General features: G+C 43.8%; 1 protein-coding gene across 1 annotated transcript in view; it reads right to left on the bottom strand.

Annotated features, from left to right (window-relative positions):
- Positions 1 to 6,052: 6,052 nt before the first annotated feature.
- The window catches only part of LOC128743508 (frizzled-3), a 46,871-nt gene continuing 38,702 nt past the window's right edge, over positions 6,053 to 14,221 (bottom strand). Inside the window, exons 2-3 of the mRNA XM_053840108.1 lie at positions 13,950 to 14,189; positions 6,053 to 7,993 (exon numbers count right to left, since the gene is read on the bottom strand). Of these exons, the coding sequence (XP_053696083.1) occupies positions 6,464 to 7,993; positions 13,950 to 14,189 (1,770 nt within the window). The 3' untranslated portion in view covers positions 6,053 to 6,463. The remainder of the gene's footprint in view (positions 7,994 to 13,949; positions 14,190 to 14,221) is intronic.

The raw sequence follows: 14,221 nt of genomic DNA, 5'->3' as shown, positions 1-14,221 counted from the left end.
AATCGTTTTCATGTCAATTTCACATTGGAATTGCATAATGATTAGAGTATGTCGAATCGAAGTGAACAATAAGTTGTTTTGCAGTCGTGAGTGCCTTCATATACAATTCATGACTGTGAATTATAAAGCAGTATAGACGATTGCAATATTTGATTATATCTTAATCATATATTCAGCAGTATTTAGTTGCGTGTTATAAAAACTCCGCAAAATAGAATTACAAATAATTGTCAAAGCTTTCGCACGTATATCGCCTCCACTTTGGTACATATATGTTCTTATATGGCGTGAAATATAACTTTTTCGTTCTGATATGATTTCGTATATCTCAGTTACAATCGAGATATACAAACCAAATGGTTTACTGGGAACGCGCTGGCTAGAGCGCTGCACTGGGTCATTGTCAAGATTTGGGAGGAAGAGCTACTACTGGAGGAGTGGACGGAAGGCATCGTGTGTCCGATCTACAAAAAGGGCGACAAGTTGGATTGTGGAAGGCGACCTGCGGACCCTACGTAGACCACGTGGCTGGCGAATTGCGGCCATGGACGATGGACCGAGTAGAATGGAGACGACTTCTTCGTACAGCAGAGGGAACCACGGCCTGGAGCTGATTAAGTAAGTAAGTATAATCCATGCAAAAGGGTTGGTTATGCGACCTTATGAAAACTAAAGCCACAACTCCGTATTAATTTTTAGTCGCGCGAAAGTGCTTAAGGTGAGATTAGTCGTCATCGATTCTGCCAATTTCAAAAGCAGTTTTTTCGTTCGAAACAAAGATTCTGTTCATGAAAATATATTCGCTGTGTTCAGATTGGCAAGAAAAATGCAGTATTTATATTTTTATATACAGAATTCCGCTTTTGGGCCCAAAAACTGCTTCCGAAATTGAGCTCTTCGATGAAAAGTTAATGACTGCTAATTTCCCGTTGAAGAAGGATGGTAAGCTGGCATCGATATACACTAGGTTGGGAGTCGTTTCGGTGAAGCAGACTGTAATCGGACCGTCAATTGCAATACGGACTGAGGAGGAGCTGAACGACTTTATGTAACTATTCTGTTTGTTTTTGAAGTTATGTGTATTATGTACTTTTTATATTGTAATTGTCATACGAAGACTGTAATTTTAATGATTTATGTATTGTTTACCTCTTTAATGATGCAGTCCTCTAAAAATTGCTTCCCGTATTATATCTAATGTTGTCTGTACATAATGACACCTCGACGAATATATCGGGAGCAGTGTAAAACGCAGGGCTCTGATTGCTGGCAAGCTAAACATATTACACGGTAATGTCCAAAGTTTATGAGCGCGTAAGTCTACAAAACTGGACGAAGTTCGAAATGTTCTTGTTAATTTTAAAGTAGAAGTGGCGTGTTTTACTGAGTCATGGCTTACTACGAAAATCAGTGATCGGAGTCCTACAGATCCTACACACGTGGTGGAGGAATTGCAGTTTACTACAAGAACCAACTAAAGTGCTCTAAGGTTTTTGGGACAGTGCTAACAACGGATTCAATCGATCTGACGGAGTGCCTTGCATTAGAGTTTCGGGTATCCGGCGAAAAGATTCTGCTGATGGTAATTTACAATCCACCAGATAATGATTGTTCGTCTTTTCTGACTGAAAAGCTAACTGTAACTGCTGTTACCTAATAATGAAAATATTTTCATCGTGGGGAATTTGAACACAGACATGCTTCGTCCAAGTACTAAGCGAGCAACGTTGGAATCCATGCGTAGTAATTTTTCGTTGTCTGTTGGTGAAGCGCCAACGTTTTTTCACAATAGAGGATGTTCGCAATTGGACCTTTTGATTACCAACAAAAACGAAAAGGTTATACGCTTCAATCAGGTCAGTTTTCCCGGGTTGTCACAGCATGATCTTATTTTCGCTTCGACAGACTTTAGTGTCTCAGAACCCGTACACGTACATGCTTTGGAAAATGCAATAGTCGCGATTCCTAGTTTCTATGAAATTGAAAATGCTGATGAGTCCTTGGAATTCTTCAATTTCCATAACAAAGAAGTACACGATTGCTATTTGCTACTTACCTCTACGGACCAGGACCAGCTGTCGGAGATCCAACGCGTGGCTACGAGCCAAAAAATTGTACATTGAAAGGTACCTGGATAGGATGTCTACAAAAGAATGCAATGAAAGGATGGAAGAAGTTCTTCAAGCGCAACATCACCATTGCCGTACGCTTTTACTTTTCGCCAAGTGCATTGGTGGCAAATTACGAATATTATCTGGGGAATCAAGTCAAATGCTGTAGGACTGGATGGTATGCCTATCGGCTTTATTAAGGTCATCTTACCGTTGGTTATCCAACACATAACTTACTCATATAACCATCTCGTTGCGTCCTCTACGTTTCCGAGTTGTTGGAAACAAGTAAAGACTGCCACTAATAAAGAAACCTCATCTAAACGTCATCACAAATTTATGTGCTATAAGCCTATTATGCGGATTGTCAAAAATATTCGAGAAACTTCTCAAACAGCCAGTGACTTCATATATTGACAGAAACAACCCACTAAGTGAATTCTAAGCTGGTTTTCATGTAGGTCAAAGCATCAAAGCATCGCCGTGCTAAGGGTTCACGACGACTTAACGGGAATAGCCGATAGAAAAGAAGTAGGCATTCTGCTCTTATTGGACTTTTCGAGGAGCTTTTGACACCATTCCTCATCGGAAACTATTGGATAAATTGGGAGCACAATTCAACTTCTCTTCTGCAGCTGTGAACTTGCTCCAGTCGGTATCTCCAAGGAAGAAAACAAACGGTGTTCTGCAATGGCCGCTTCTCAAATATGGTAGAAGTAACGTCTGGTGTACCACAAGGCTCAGTTTTTGGCCCCTTGTTGTTCTGTTGCCACATAAATGACCTTCCGACGGTTCTCAGGTATTGCTCTATCCAAATGTATGCTGATGATGTTCAACTCTACATTGGACGACTCGGCCCATGTATGCGCGATGTAGTCAGCAGTGTGCATGAAGACCTAGAAATGATCTCTGATTGGTCCCAGCGAAATGGATTGGTGATTAACGCTGACGTTCCAAACCGAACTTAAATGGAACGGCCTAATAACACAGCCGTGCGGAAAGATCTACGCTGGTTTGCGGACGATATATGTTTGTATGTATGTCTGTCAGGTTTCGTTCGCTGAATGGAAATGGTAAAGAGATACCTGTTACCTGTCAAGCAGGTTTATCATGTTCCAGCGTTGAAAGAAAATCATCTGTCAGTAAGCCGACTGACCGATGAAGGATGCTCTGTCTTGTTTAACAAAACCGGCTGCGAAGTTCAGAAGAACGGGAAAGTTTTGCTTCAGGCTGAAAGAAGTGACAACTTGTATCGTCTGAAATCCTTTGTTCAAAGGGCGTTTACGGCGACGGCAGGCCACAATCCGAATTGCATTCATGTGTAGTATCGTCATCTTGGCCATCGCGACAAGCAAACTGTGGAGAAAATCGTTCGAGAGGGCCTCGAAACCGGCCTAAACATGCAGGAATGCGGCGTGAAAGCTGATTGCGGAGCGTGCTATGAAGGTAAAATGTGTCGTGCACCGTTTCCAAGCAAATCCGCATCTACATCCAGCGCTGTCGGAGACCTCGTTCATATCGACTTATGTGGACCTTTGGAAGTGGCGACGCCGAGAGGAAATCGTTTCCTGATGCCGATGGTGGACGATTGTAGCCCATTTTGTGTTCTTTACCTGCTAACGAATAAACCGGAAGCTGCTGAAAAGATCGTCGAATATTCGAAGATGATGCAGAAACAGTTCGGACGATTGCCGAAAGTGATCCGCTCGGATGGAGGCGGAGAGTACCCCGGCAATATACTTAAGAGTTTCTTGGCGACGAATGGAATTCGGCTGGAGCAGACAGCCCCGTACAGTCCTCAACAGAACGGGACAGCTGAGCGGAAGAATCGCAGATCGCAGTTTGCAAGAAATGATGCGATGTCTTTTGGTGGAAGCTGGTCTTGGTAAACAATACTGGAGCGAAGCAGTGTCGACTGCAAATTTCCTGCAAAACTTGCTACCAACTGCTACGATCGGAGCTACGCCGTACGAACGCTGGTGGAGAAAGAAGCCAAACTATTCCTTCCTGCGAGTGTTCGGGACTGAAGCGTATGTTCACAGAGAACAGACATCCATTCAGGAACAAATTTTTCGGGAATTCTTGGATAAAATTTCAAATTAAAATCACCTAATATGCTAGCGTCACCACCACTATAGTTTCCCAACTAAATGATTCTTTTGATTTGCACACTGACACCTTTGGCTCCTCTGGCGCTAGTATATATGGACTAAAAGCGTTATGCTAGCGCCAGAAGCTAGCTGTTGTGAGTTTATTGTAGAATTGTATGCGCCTTCAGCGACATCATCACTATAGTTTCCCAACTAATTTGACATAAGTTTTATCCAAGTGGGGACCTTTCGCTTGGATGTCTGTTCTCTGTGGTATGTTCACGTACCAGACGAAAGAAGACGGAAGCTGGCACCGAAGGCAAAGAAGCTGGTGTTCGTCGGGTATGCTGAAGGAAGGAAAGCATATCGTTTTCTGGACCTCAAAACGAACCGTGTTACTATTAGTAGGGACGCTAAGTTCCTTGAACTAGCTAGTGATATTCACGAGGAGCTTCAATCTGATATGAGTGTGACTCCTCAGCTGCCTTTACCTGTTTTTGCCGAAGATGCCATCAATGAACCAATAATTGCGGAACCAGAAAGAGGAACTGCGGAGCCAGCAGGTGACACCGATGATAGCAATTCGTTCCATAGTTCTATCGAGAACGAACCTGATTTCGGAGGATTTGAACCAGAAGAAATTTTTCGTCGATCGTCACGAAACAAAGGGATTCCCCCTCGTCGATTGATCAATGAAATCTTCTAAAGCAAGCCATAGATGATGAGCCGCAAGCCTTGGAAGCGGCATTGTCCAGTCCGGACGAAGCGGAATGGCGCGCTGCGATGAAGGAGAAGCTGGAGTCCCACGATCGAAATGGCACATGGGAGCTCACTGAACTTCCACCCAGTCGCAAGGCGGTCGGCTGCAGGTGGATTTATAAGATCAAAAGAGGTGCGACCAACAGTATCGTCAAATATAAAGCTCGGCTAGGAGCCCAGGGCTATACGCAAAAGTACGGGGATGATTTCGAGAAGACCTTTGCCTCCGTGACCAAGCAAACCACCCTCCGAGCTTTGTTAGCGGTGGCATCACAACGTAACCTGATTCTTCGACAGCTCGATGTGAAGACCGCGTACCTTTACGGGAATTTGACTGAGGAGCTGTATATGAAACAGATGTCTATAATGACATCAATATAATTATAGAAGCAAAATAAAAAATGTTTGTTGGTGGCAAAATAGTTGCCACTGCCTTATAAAGGGTTAAACCACGCTGTAAGAATACTCAGTCGTGTTTTTTTCGGGAAGAGTAAAAGTTTAATGTGACAAATCAAAAATAAGATAAACTGAAAATCTTGATCTTAGACTAAAAAATATCGAGTAAAACATAAGCGAAGATGAGAATCGAACGCACAGCTCTCAACTTCTAGTTGAGCGTGTTCTTTAACCAATTACACCATTATTGATATTTGGGTTTCGTGATATTTGGGATCACTGGTGACCGCGGACAACACTAGTAATGAGATCGAGCGGTAAATCGGGTCTAATTTGTCCTTCCATACGATCAAGAAGCATACGAAGCTGACGATATACAAACCCTTATCAGACCGGTAGTTCTTTATGGACTTGAAGCCGTGACGCTGCTCACGGAGGACATACGCCGTGTTCAAGCGGAAGGTGCTGCGGACAATATTTGGCGAAGTACAAACTGAAAGCGGAACTGAAAGTCTGGCGAAGTCCACGAACGTTCTGGTAATAGTCAGAGCATCTACTAGTCACCAGTCAGTTACTACCACTAGTACAGCTTTGATCATTGGAAACTAGTGGCAGAACGTCGTGCTAGGGAGTAATTTACGTTAAAAATACCACAAATCTGTAATGTTTCAATATTATATTTTGTAAATTCTTACACAGCAAAAATAACTACAGCTTATCTGATGCTACAGGTCAGTCATATTAATTATTCTTCCTATGTACACAATACACAATCAACAAATTGAACTTCTTCCTACGAAGTGTCTAAATGGAGACTGAATACACTTTTATAGCTTGTAATTCTAACCCTTAAACTAATATTTAATTTATTCATTTACACAGTAAATATAGTTTCTCACTTTTTAGGACTGTTATGTCCCTGACCTTCGCATGTACAGCACAACCTATAGCTAGAACACATTTTATAGAACGAACCTCAAATCGTTCGCTCACGATACATGCACAAAATTTACACACACATACACAATTTATCACAGAAGGAAATGTAATCGTTATTCCGATTGGCTGGTTTCTGGTTGTTTTTGTTCTCCACGAAGCTTATGCGCATCAAATGCGTGTAATGATCGAAGCTGTCGTCCCGCCGGACGAGCTGCCCCGAAGGCTGCGATGTATCCGAACCGGCATGTAGCCGTTGTTGCCGCCGCCGACCGAGCCGCCAGCGCCGGACGAACTCCGGTGGCCACCGTATGCCTGATTGTAAAGGTACTTTTTCGCACTGGAACTAGAGCCCGAGTGGCCCGGTCCGCCACTGGTACTGACCGTGGTCGCTCGGTACGGGCTGCCATTACGTCCGATGGAGGGATGATGAACCTTGAGCAGCGGAGCGTTTTTAATCGAACCATTGGCTGAGTTCGAACCCGTTAGCGATGATTTCTTGTTCAAGTCCGTTGAGTGCTTCGACCACAGCCAGATACCGGTTGCCGATCCACCGATCAAGGTAAGGATCAGTTTCAGTAACGTTGGCACTAGAGAGAACTTCTGCGGGACAGGGCAGGACACGCCGGAGTGACATGGTTCGATGGGATTTTCGATTCGCTCGAAAAAAGTGCAGATGACGGCGGACAGTGCCGGAACTAGGTAGACGATGGCAAACAGCAGAACCCGGGTGAACACCTTGGAGAGAGTTTCACTCTGATTCCAGGTGGATTTCAATCGTTTCAAAGCTACCAGAGCCAGGAAAATGAGAATTGCGCCGATTAGAAGCAGAATCAGTGCTGGAATCTCGGTGAATCCTTTGGCGGTACAGAAGTTTGTCAGCTCGAATTTTGTGATGTTTCCTCGCAGCAGCGCCCCGATGGGAGAAGTGAAGGGTACAACCCAAGCCATTACATGGAATAGGCCGGATTTTTTCTCCAGTGCTTCGCACGACCACTGCTTGGCGGTGCTAAGATACCAGCAGACACCAAAGATCAACCACCAGGTTGTGGCGCTGATCAGCAAGTAATTCTTGATGATGTAATAAGCCAGACACTGAGAGGTGATGGTGCATTCTTGTCTGAACTCCAGCAGGTCAATAAGCTCTTTCCGGGGATTATGTAGGATGGTGCGTTCCAGGTAGCACAGACCCATCAGGTTGTAGCATAATGTCATGAAGAGCAGCGGTCTGTCAGGATACTCGAATTTCGTTGCCTTCGTCCAGAAGGTAACCAGCGACATTAGCGTGAAGATGAAACACCCGGCTGACAGGATCAGGGTCCAGAACTCGATCAACTCCTTCTGCTGGCCGCTGTACATGGCATCGACGGTGGAACCGCACTTCGGTATACACTGGTCGTACTCGAGCGAGTAGTTTGCCGGGCAGCCAACCGGAGCCGCCGGATGGGGATGATGATGAGGTGGTCGCGTCGCACCCGGTTCGATAATCGCATTCGGATGCAGTACGGAACCGTGCGGCAGTGGCGGTAGATTGAAGATGGACCATGGTTTGAGCGGAACAGCCGCAACCGAGGGGCTAGCAGCAGCAGCAGCAGCAGCACCGGCAACGGCGGCAGCTGCAGCATTGGCGATTCCACCAACACCGACACCACCGATGGCGGTTGTGTTCTTTTCGACACTGCCGGAAGCTTCCGGGGGAACCTGCAATGAAGAGAAGAAATAGTGATTTAGTGTTCAGTTTTATAAGGGAAGGAGTACTGATTTACAGGTTAATAATGCGATACAAAAAGACGATGGGACGTGTGGCCCGAATGGCACTAAAACCAATTGAGGTGTTTCGATCCAAACGGAGAAAAAACTAACTTACCAATGCTCGTGCATTGATAATAGGACTTTTTTCAAAATTATCGCTTCGTAGAACAAACTCGCTTGTCATTGCAAACCTAGCAGTTGATACCGATCCTCGCAGGGCAGTTGATAGCTCACACGCTGTTGGTTTCCTGAGTGGGCTGCGCAGAACGACGCTACGAAGCTTTGTACTCGCGAGTGTGTCGGTAGTAGACAGTTTGCTTGCGTCAGTAGAGTAAGCGTTGGATGCTACGCTGCTCACATTCGCTCGCGTACGGGTCGACATCGTTTGATTTTCGCTCGATTCGCAACACTGCTAACTGGGCGGCTGCAGTTGCAGGGAAAAAGGGGTAATACGAGATACAAAGTTCAGTTAGCTCCGGGGTACGACGCAAGCCTAACAAGCCAATCGTCGTATGTTCGAGTCTCGACTGGGCGGTGCTGCTTATAGAGTCAAAAGGATCTTTGCATTAGTCCTGTACTCTTTCCTGTACTCTAATAATCGGCTGCAAAATCTGGCAATAAAGGAGGGTCAAGTTCTTAAGGACGTTTATACCCATGGCTTTACTTTTTGAGATATAATAGGAGAAAGATGGAAAGAAATGAAAATAGGCTTAGAAAATGGGACAGAAAAAGAAGAAGAGAAAAACATGAAAAACGAACCAAAGGAAAAGGTAAAACTGTAGCGAAAAACGGGAGTTAAAACAGAAAAACCGAAGAGCAAAGGAAAACAAGGAACCAAAAACTGAATGCATGCGACAGAAAAGAAGAAATCTAGAAACTAAAAAAGAAAAAAGGGAATAGAAAAGATTGAAAACGGGGGAAAAATTACAAGAAAATGACTGAAAAACAAAAGAAAACGACGGGACAGAAAAAAGAAACGAGAGGAAAAGAGCAAAAACGGGAGGCAACAGAGGAAAAGTTTTTTCAAGTGCAATCGCATGCTGATTTCAAGTATAATATAATTAGTGTTCGACATCGGAACGAAAATTGAATTGAGCCAAATCGGACCGGAATCAAATCGGACTAAAAAAGGACCGGACCTGAACCCGGACTTCAATTTTCGTTCCGATGTCAAACACTAAATGTATAATTTCAATTTTAAGCGAAATTTAAATTGTGATTTCAAATCTAATTTTCAACGAAATTTGAATTCCAATTTCAAGTCTAATTTCAAATGTAAATCCAATTCTAATCTCAACTCTAATTTAAATCCAATTTACTTCCAATTTGAACCTGTTAGGAGAAGGATGAACCACCACGAGCAGGCGCAGACTTTCGACGAACGCTCCGATATCCGGAAAGTTTCTGGAAGCTGGAAAGTTACAACGGGCGAAACATGTTGTGAGAATGCCGGACAACAATCCCGCAAAAATGGCGTTCGCCTCGATTCGGGTTGGAACCCGAGGTGCAAAGGTACGCAGCGTACTCGATGGTTAGACCAAGTGGAGCCCAAGACCTGGACAGTGTGAGCCATTCGAGAAATTGGAGACGGACAGCCATCGACCGAGACGGTTGGCGAAATATTGTTATGCAGGTGAAATCCTAAAAGACATCGCAGGACAGGATAAATACAAGTGAGTAACGTCCAATTTCGATTCCGATTTTAAGATCAATTTCGAACACAAATTCAAATCTAATTTTGACTAAATTTCACTAAATTTCAAATTTCCCAGTTCCAAGTCCTAGTCTAATTTCAACTTTGATTTTAAATCCAATCGCACCCGAAAGTCGGGACTTTTTACCCTAATCGGCCAGTAATAATATATTCGCCATCCTAAGCTTACTCAGCTAGGCCAAAACATTTTTCTGGAACGTTGGGTACCCCACAATGGATGCCTGGACAAGCTAGTGCTTATCGAAGTGTTTTTAGGTAAAGAGACTTTCGATCTTACATGTTTTTTTTTTGTTAGATTATAGTCACTTGGGACATTCGTGACTTCTGCGGAGTCGAGATTTGAACCCAGCTCGGCATGAGAGGCACTACGCCGGCACTGACCCCTGTCGAAATTCAGGTCATCGGATGAAGTGCACTACTGCGCTGGGAGTTATTGTTCTCCAAATATCAAAGGGTTCCAACAGCTCTACGTCGAAGTCTTCTTTTTCTATGCCACAGAAGCGACATATATCATCTGAGGGTGTAGAGCGCTATATCTTTAAATATTTGCATAAGTAAGGACTTTTGTTTTAAGAAATGCTTTATTGGTATAACTGTACCTGGTTTTTGCTGTACGGTATTGTGAGCCAATTAGCAATGTGATGATTATTAAACATCTTCGTAAAAAACGCCAATGATTTGAAATGGTTTCGCAATGGACAATATTCTTAATTTAATTTTGTTCTAATCATCCATGAAGCACATTATTATTCTCGGTTTTCGTTAATGCTCCTGAGGTTAGGTTCTGAGCATTTTTTGCAAGGGATCAGCATCGCTTGCTTTCGTGCCTCGTTCGTTGCAACAACTATGACAACCAAATTTATCCGAAACCGTGGCACCGTGACGCAGATTTAAATTCGAATGCAGCAAAAAAAAAAGAAAATATTAAATCAAATCAAAACATTCGTGATAAATCGTCATCGTCCACCTTTTCTAACAAGACGGGTGCAATATTTTCCGTTCATACAGTGGATTCGAGTGTTTGTGTTTTACCTACGGAAAAAATGTCCAAAGCATAAATTCATATCCTTAAATCCAATTCAGGCCCAATCCTTAAATCCAATTCAGGCCCAAATACGGCGCACGTACTTTCTAAAGGGCAATCTGTAGTAGTGACCGCGGAAAGCTTTAGTATTGGATGAAATGTATTGGATCACATCATCTATCAAGATGAACCTTGATCTGTACCTTGCCCTGCTAACACAAATCCTATCTCGTGATACTTGTGAAGATGCAGTGGTACCCGCGGTCTCTAGCAGTAACAAGTATCGGACTAATATTCCTTCCTTTTCCCATGTAGTACAGCGTTTTGGCCGTGACCGGCGTCGTTATTGGTCAATTTTCAAAGTATTGAATCAGTACAAGTTGCACAATGAGAATGTCATGCTACTCCCAAGCACCATTTAATTGGTTCTTTGTGCAATCTTACTGGTTCGGCCCATCACGGAGTGCAACTAGACGTTATTGAAATGTTTGGACAGAGAATCCGTTTCGACTGCCTAGCAGATAAGCCACAGAAGTGCTCAAGTTCTACGAATTCAGCTCTTGCATTTCCATTGATTCCACAGCGTCCTAGGACCCAGTACAAGTTGAGTTGGTTACGACAAGGCAATTTTTGGAGTAATTGAATACATTCCCAGACAAGTTTTGTCGCCAAGTTTAGAGCATTTGAGCTGCTTGGCTGTCGGACCATCTTCCCAAGAATCTAGGCTCAAATACACGAAATATTCGATTAAATTTGTATTTTTTCTTCTTCCAATTTTTACTATTGATTACAAGAGGATTAATACTAATAGTTTTTAGGCTACTGAGATGGCCTGTAAGATCACCTTCAATGAGGTTCATTGATCTTTTGATCCTCAGAGCGCTCTTTTCAGCTTCTAAAATTGTATAAACTGATACAATGGAAGTATATAGAGTAAAGCACCTAATGCCTTCGGTGGTGTACTTCTCATTGCACCTGTTTTTGAGAGAGTGGCTAGCCTTTAAGGTCTTTCGAGCTTTTTTGAGTCTTCTCTTTCGTTTCTGGCCACCAGACCAATGAAGAATAGATAATCCTGGGGCTCACAATAACCGAAAGTGTTTTTGATGACATTTCGCTAATCGAGTGGATAATGGATATATCGAAACCATGTTTCGTCATAGCCGTAATCATTGAATTTTGAGATGAATTATCAAATGCGGCTTCTATGTCAAGGAAGGCAGCTAGTAAAATTTCGCTTCAGAAGATTTTTCTAGTTTTTTTTTACAAAAGTTTGTACTGCTGTTATTGAAGATTTGCCTTTTTAATATGCGAATTGATATTTGCTCAAAGGATATTTGGCTAAATATGATAACTTTATATGCTCATCAATTATTTTTTCATTTGGTTTCGACGTTCTCCCCGTACTCGATACTCGACAGTGACTGAGTCGAGGCGAGTTGCACCGAGTCGAGCGGGCCCTTTGGCTCCCAGTCCGCCCCTGCATTAGAATGATCTTTGGCAAGGATTTTCAGGATGGTTAGTCACAATTGATCTTTTCTTTTAGCAAGCGTTCTGGTGATCTTTAATCTTCGATTCCAATCTAAGATAAAGACGATCATAGACGAGGGATTTGAATAATTTTGGAATGACCGATAGAATGTCAATTCCATGGTAGTTTTTCACGTTCAATTTGCTGTCCTTTTTGTGAATAGAATCAATATAAGAAGTTTTCCTGGGCCCGAAACTTTCTGTGCATCAAGCTTATCGATTTCGTTACTAATTTCCTCCAGTGACAGTTCTGACGGTTCAAAATTGTTTGGAAGAATTTGTAGTTAGAGGTTCAAACTGGTCTAAAACAATATTAGATCAGTTCGGACATTCCGGTTCGCGCTTTCTTGTCCGCTTGCATATAGTTGTACATTGTATGCGTCATTAACAGCATAGATTCGTCGGTCGATTTCCTGCTCTAGCAATCTGCCCGCTACTGCTGCTTGGTCGAACGATCTGAAAATAGACCACAAATAATCAGTTGTGGTGGGGCTGCTTACGCAGACGGAAAGCGAAATGACCGATTCTCAGCAGTAATTAAAGCTCGAGTTTTTTTTTTCCTTTCTTCTATCTGCTCGGCGTTAAAAACTATAATTCAGCATCAAATGATCAAAAGCGATAGATTTTCTTCTGCTGCTTGTTGTTCGTCTTCCTCCATGGATGTGATCGAGATATTAGCCGGCCATGGCTGCCCTCCCCCTCACTGTTGGTTAAGTGCTGTGTATCACTTGGAGAAATAGTTAACAGAAGAATTTGCACCATCCAACTCTCTTCTGGGTTCTGGCGGAGAGAAGCTGCCCGGCGCTCCGGAATATAATACACGCGCGTGAAAGGTGAAGCAAAACGCACCCCGAAAACCGCAAGAAACTGACCGAAACCTCTTAAAAGCTCCTCTTTGATAAAGCAATTTCATATTATATATAGTTTATCTCGCTTTGCTTTGTTCGACGGCGGACACCGACCGATATTCATCCTTCTTCCCGAATGGGTATGGGGCTTATGGGGGACTAACCCAGCTGCCCCTGAATGCACTATACTAAAGAAAGCCAAAGCCAAAAAGGTAATTATGCCGACCGATTCGATCGACCGGTTGTGGCCTGCCAGCCTGTGGCCGGCGGACCAAAAGCGTCGTCGCTGCGCTGCGCTGCGCTGGCTGGCTGGATCGTAAAGGTAAAAGTGCACAGCCGCGAGAAAGATTGTGAGCGAGTGAGAGAGAGAAAAAAACGCCGGCCCGGCCAGCCGACCATCAGACGGACGCGGGCAGAAGGAAAATCCAAAATTAATTACTCCCGAAAATCATAATTATTTTTTTGCCTTTCGTGTGAGATAAAGCAGAATGTTCCGATGGTGTGGTGCGCCGCTGGTGCGGTGTGAAGAGTGAAGTAAAATCAAAAGCCGATGCCGATCAAAGGTGCGAAGAAGTGAAATGATGCACCGGAGCTCGCTCTCCCTCGAGATCAAGATCTCGATCGAGAAAATGTGCTGGCAGACGCCGCCATCTGTTTCTTCGGTACTTATTGTGGTGAAAACGGGACTTGCTGAATTGTCCTCACAACCTAAAATTCAAAATTCGTGGGGTCATAGGTTTAAACATTGTCCCAAAGCAACGTTGTCCAAAATAATGAAGAAAGGATAATTACCTGCATGCAGAGACCGTGATTCTCCGGCTGGGGTAGCGTCCGACAGTCCAGATAGGTGGGCCACAGTTTGCTGAAGATGGCATCGCTGAAGCAGTCCTTGCGGACCTGTTCGCACAGCGAGCGGCACGGTTGGACCGGTCGCGGTGCATTAGCCGAGCACAGCGGAAACAGCGACGAGCAGAACAGGAACAGGGCCTGTTTCGAGCAGCCCGAATCGATCACCGGCCGGAGGGATGTAATCTGCAACGGGAAATAGAAAGAGATGTTAACTT

This window comes from Sabethes cyaneus, chromosome 1, assembly GCF_943734655.1.
Source record: "Sabethes cyaneus chromosome 1, idSabCyanKW18_F2, whole genome shotgun sequence".
Taxonomy (NCBI): Eukaryota; Metazoa; Arthropoda; class Insecta; order Diptera; family Culicidae; genus Sabethes; species Sabethes cyaneus.
Note: the sequence above shows the minus strand (reverse complement) of the source record. Positions and strands in the feature narration are given on the sequence as shown.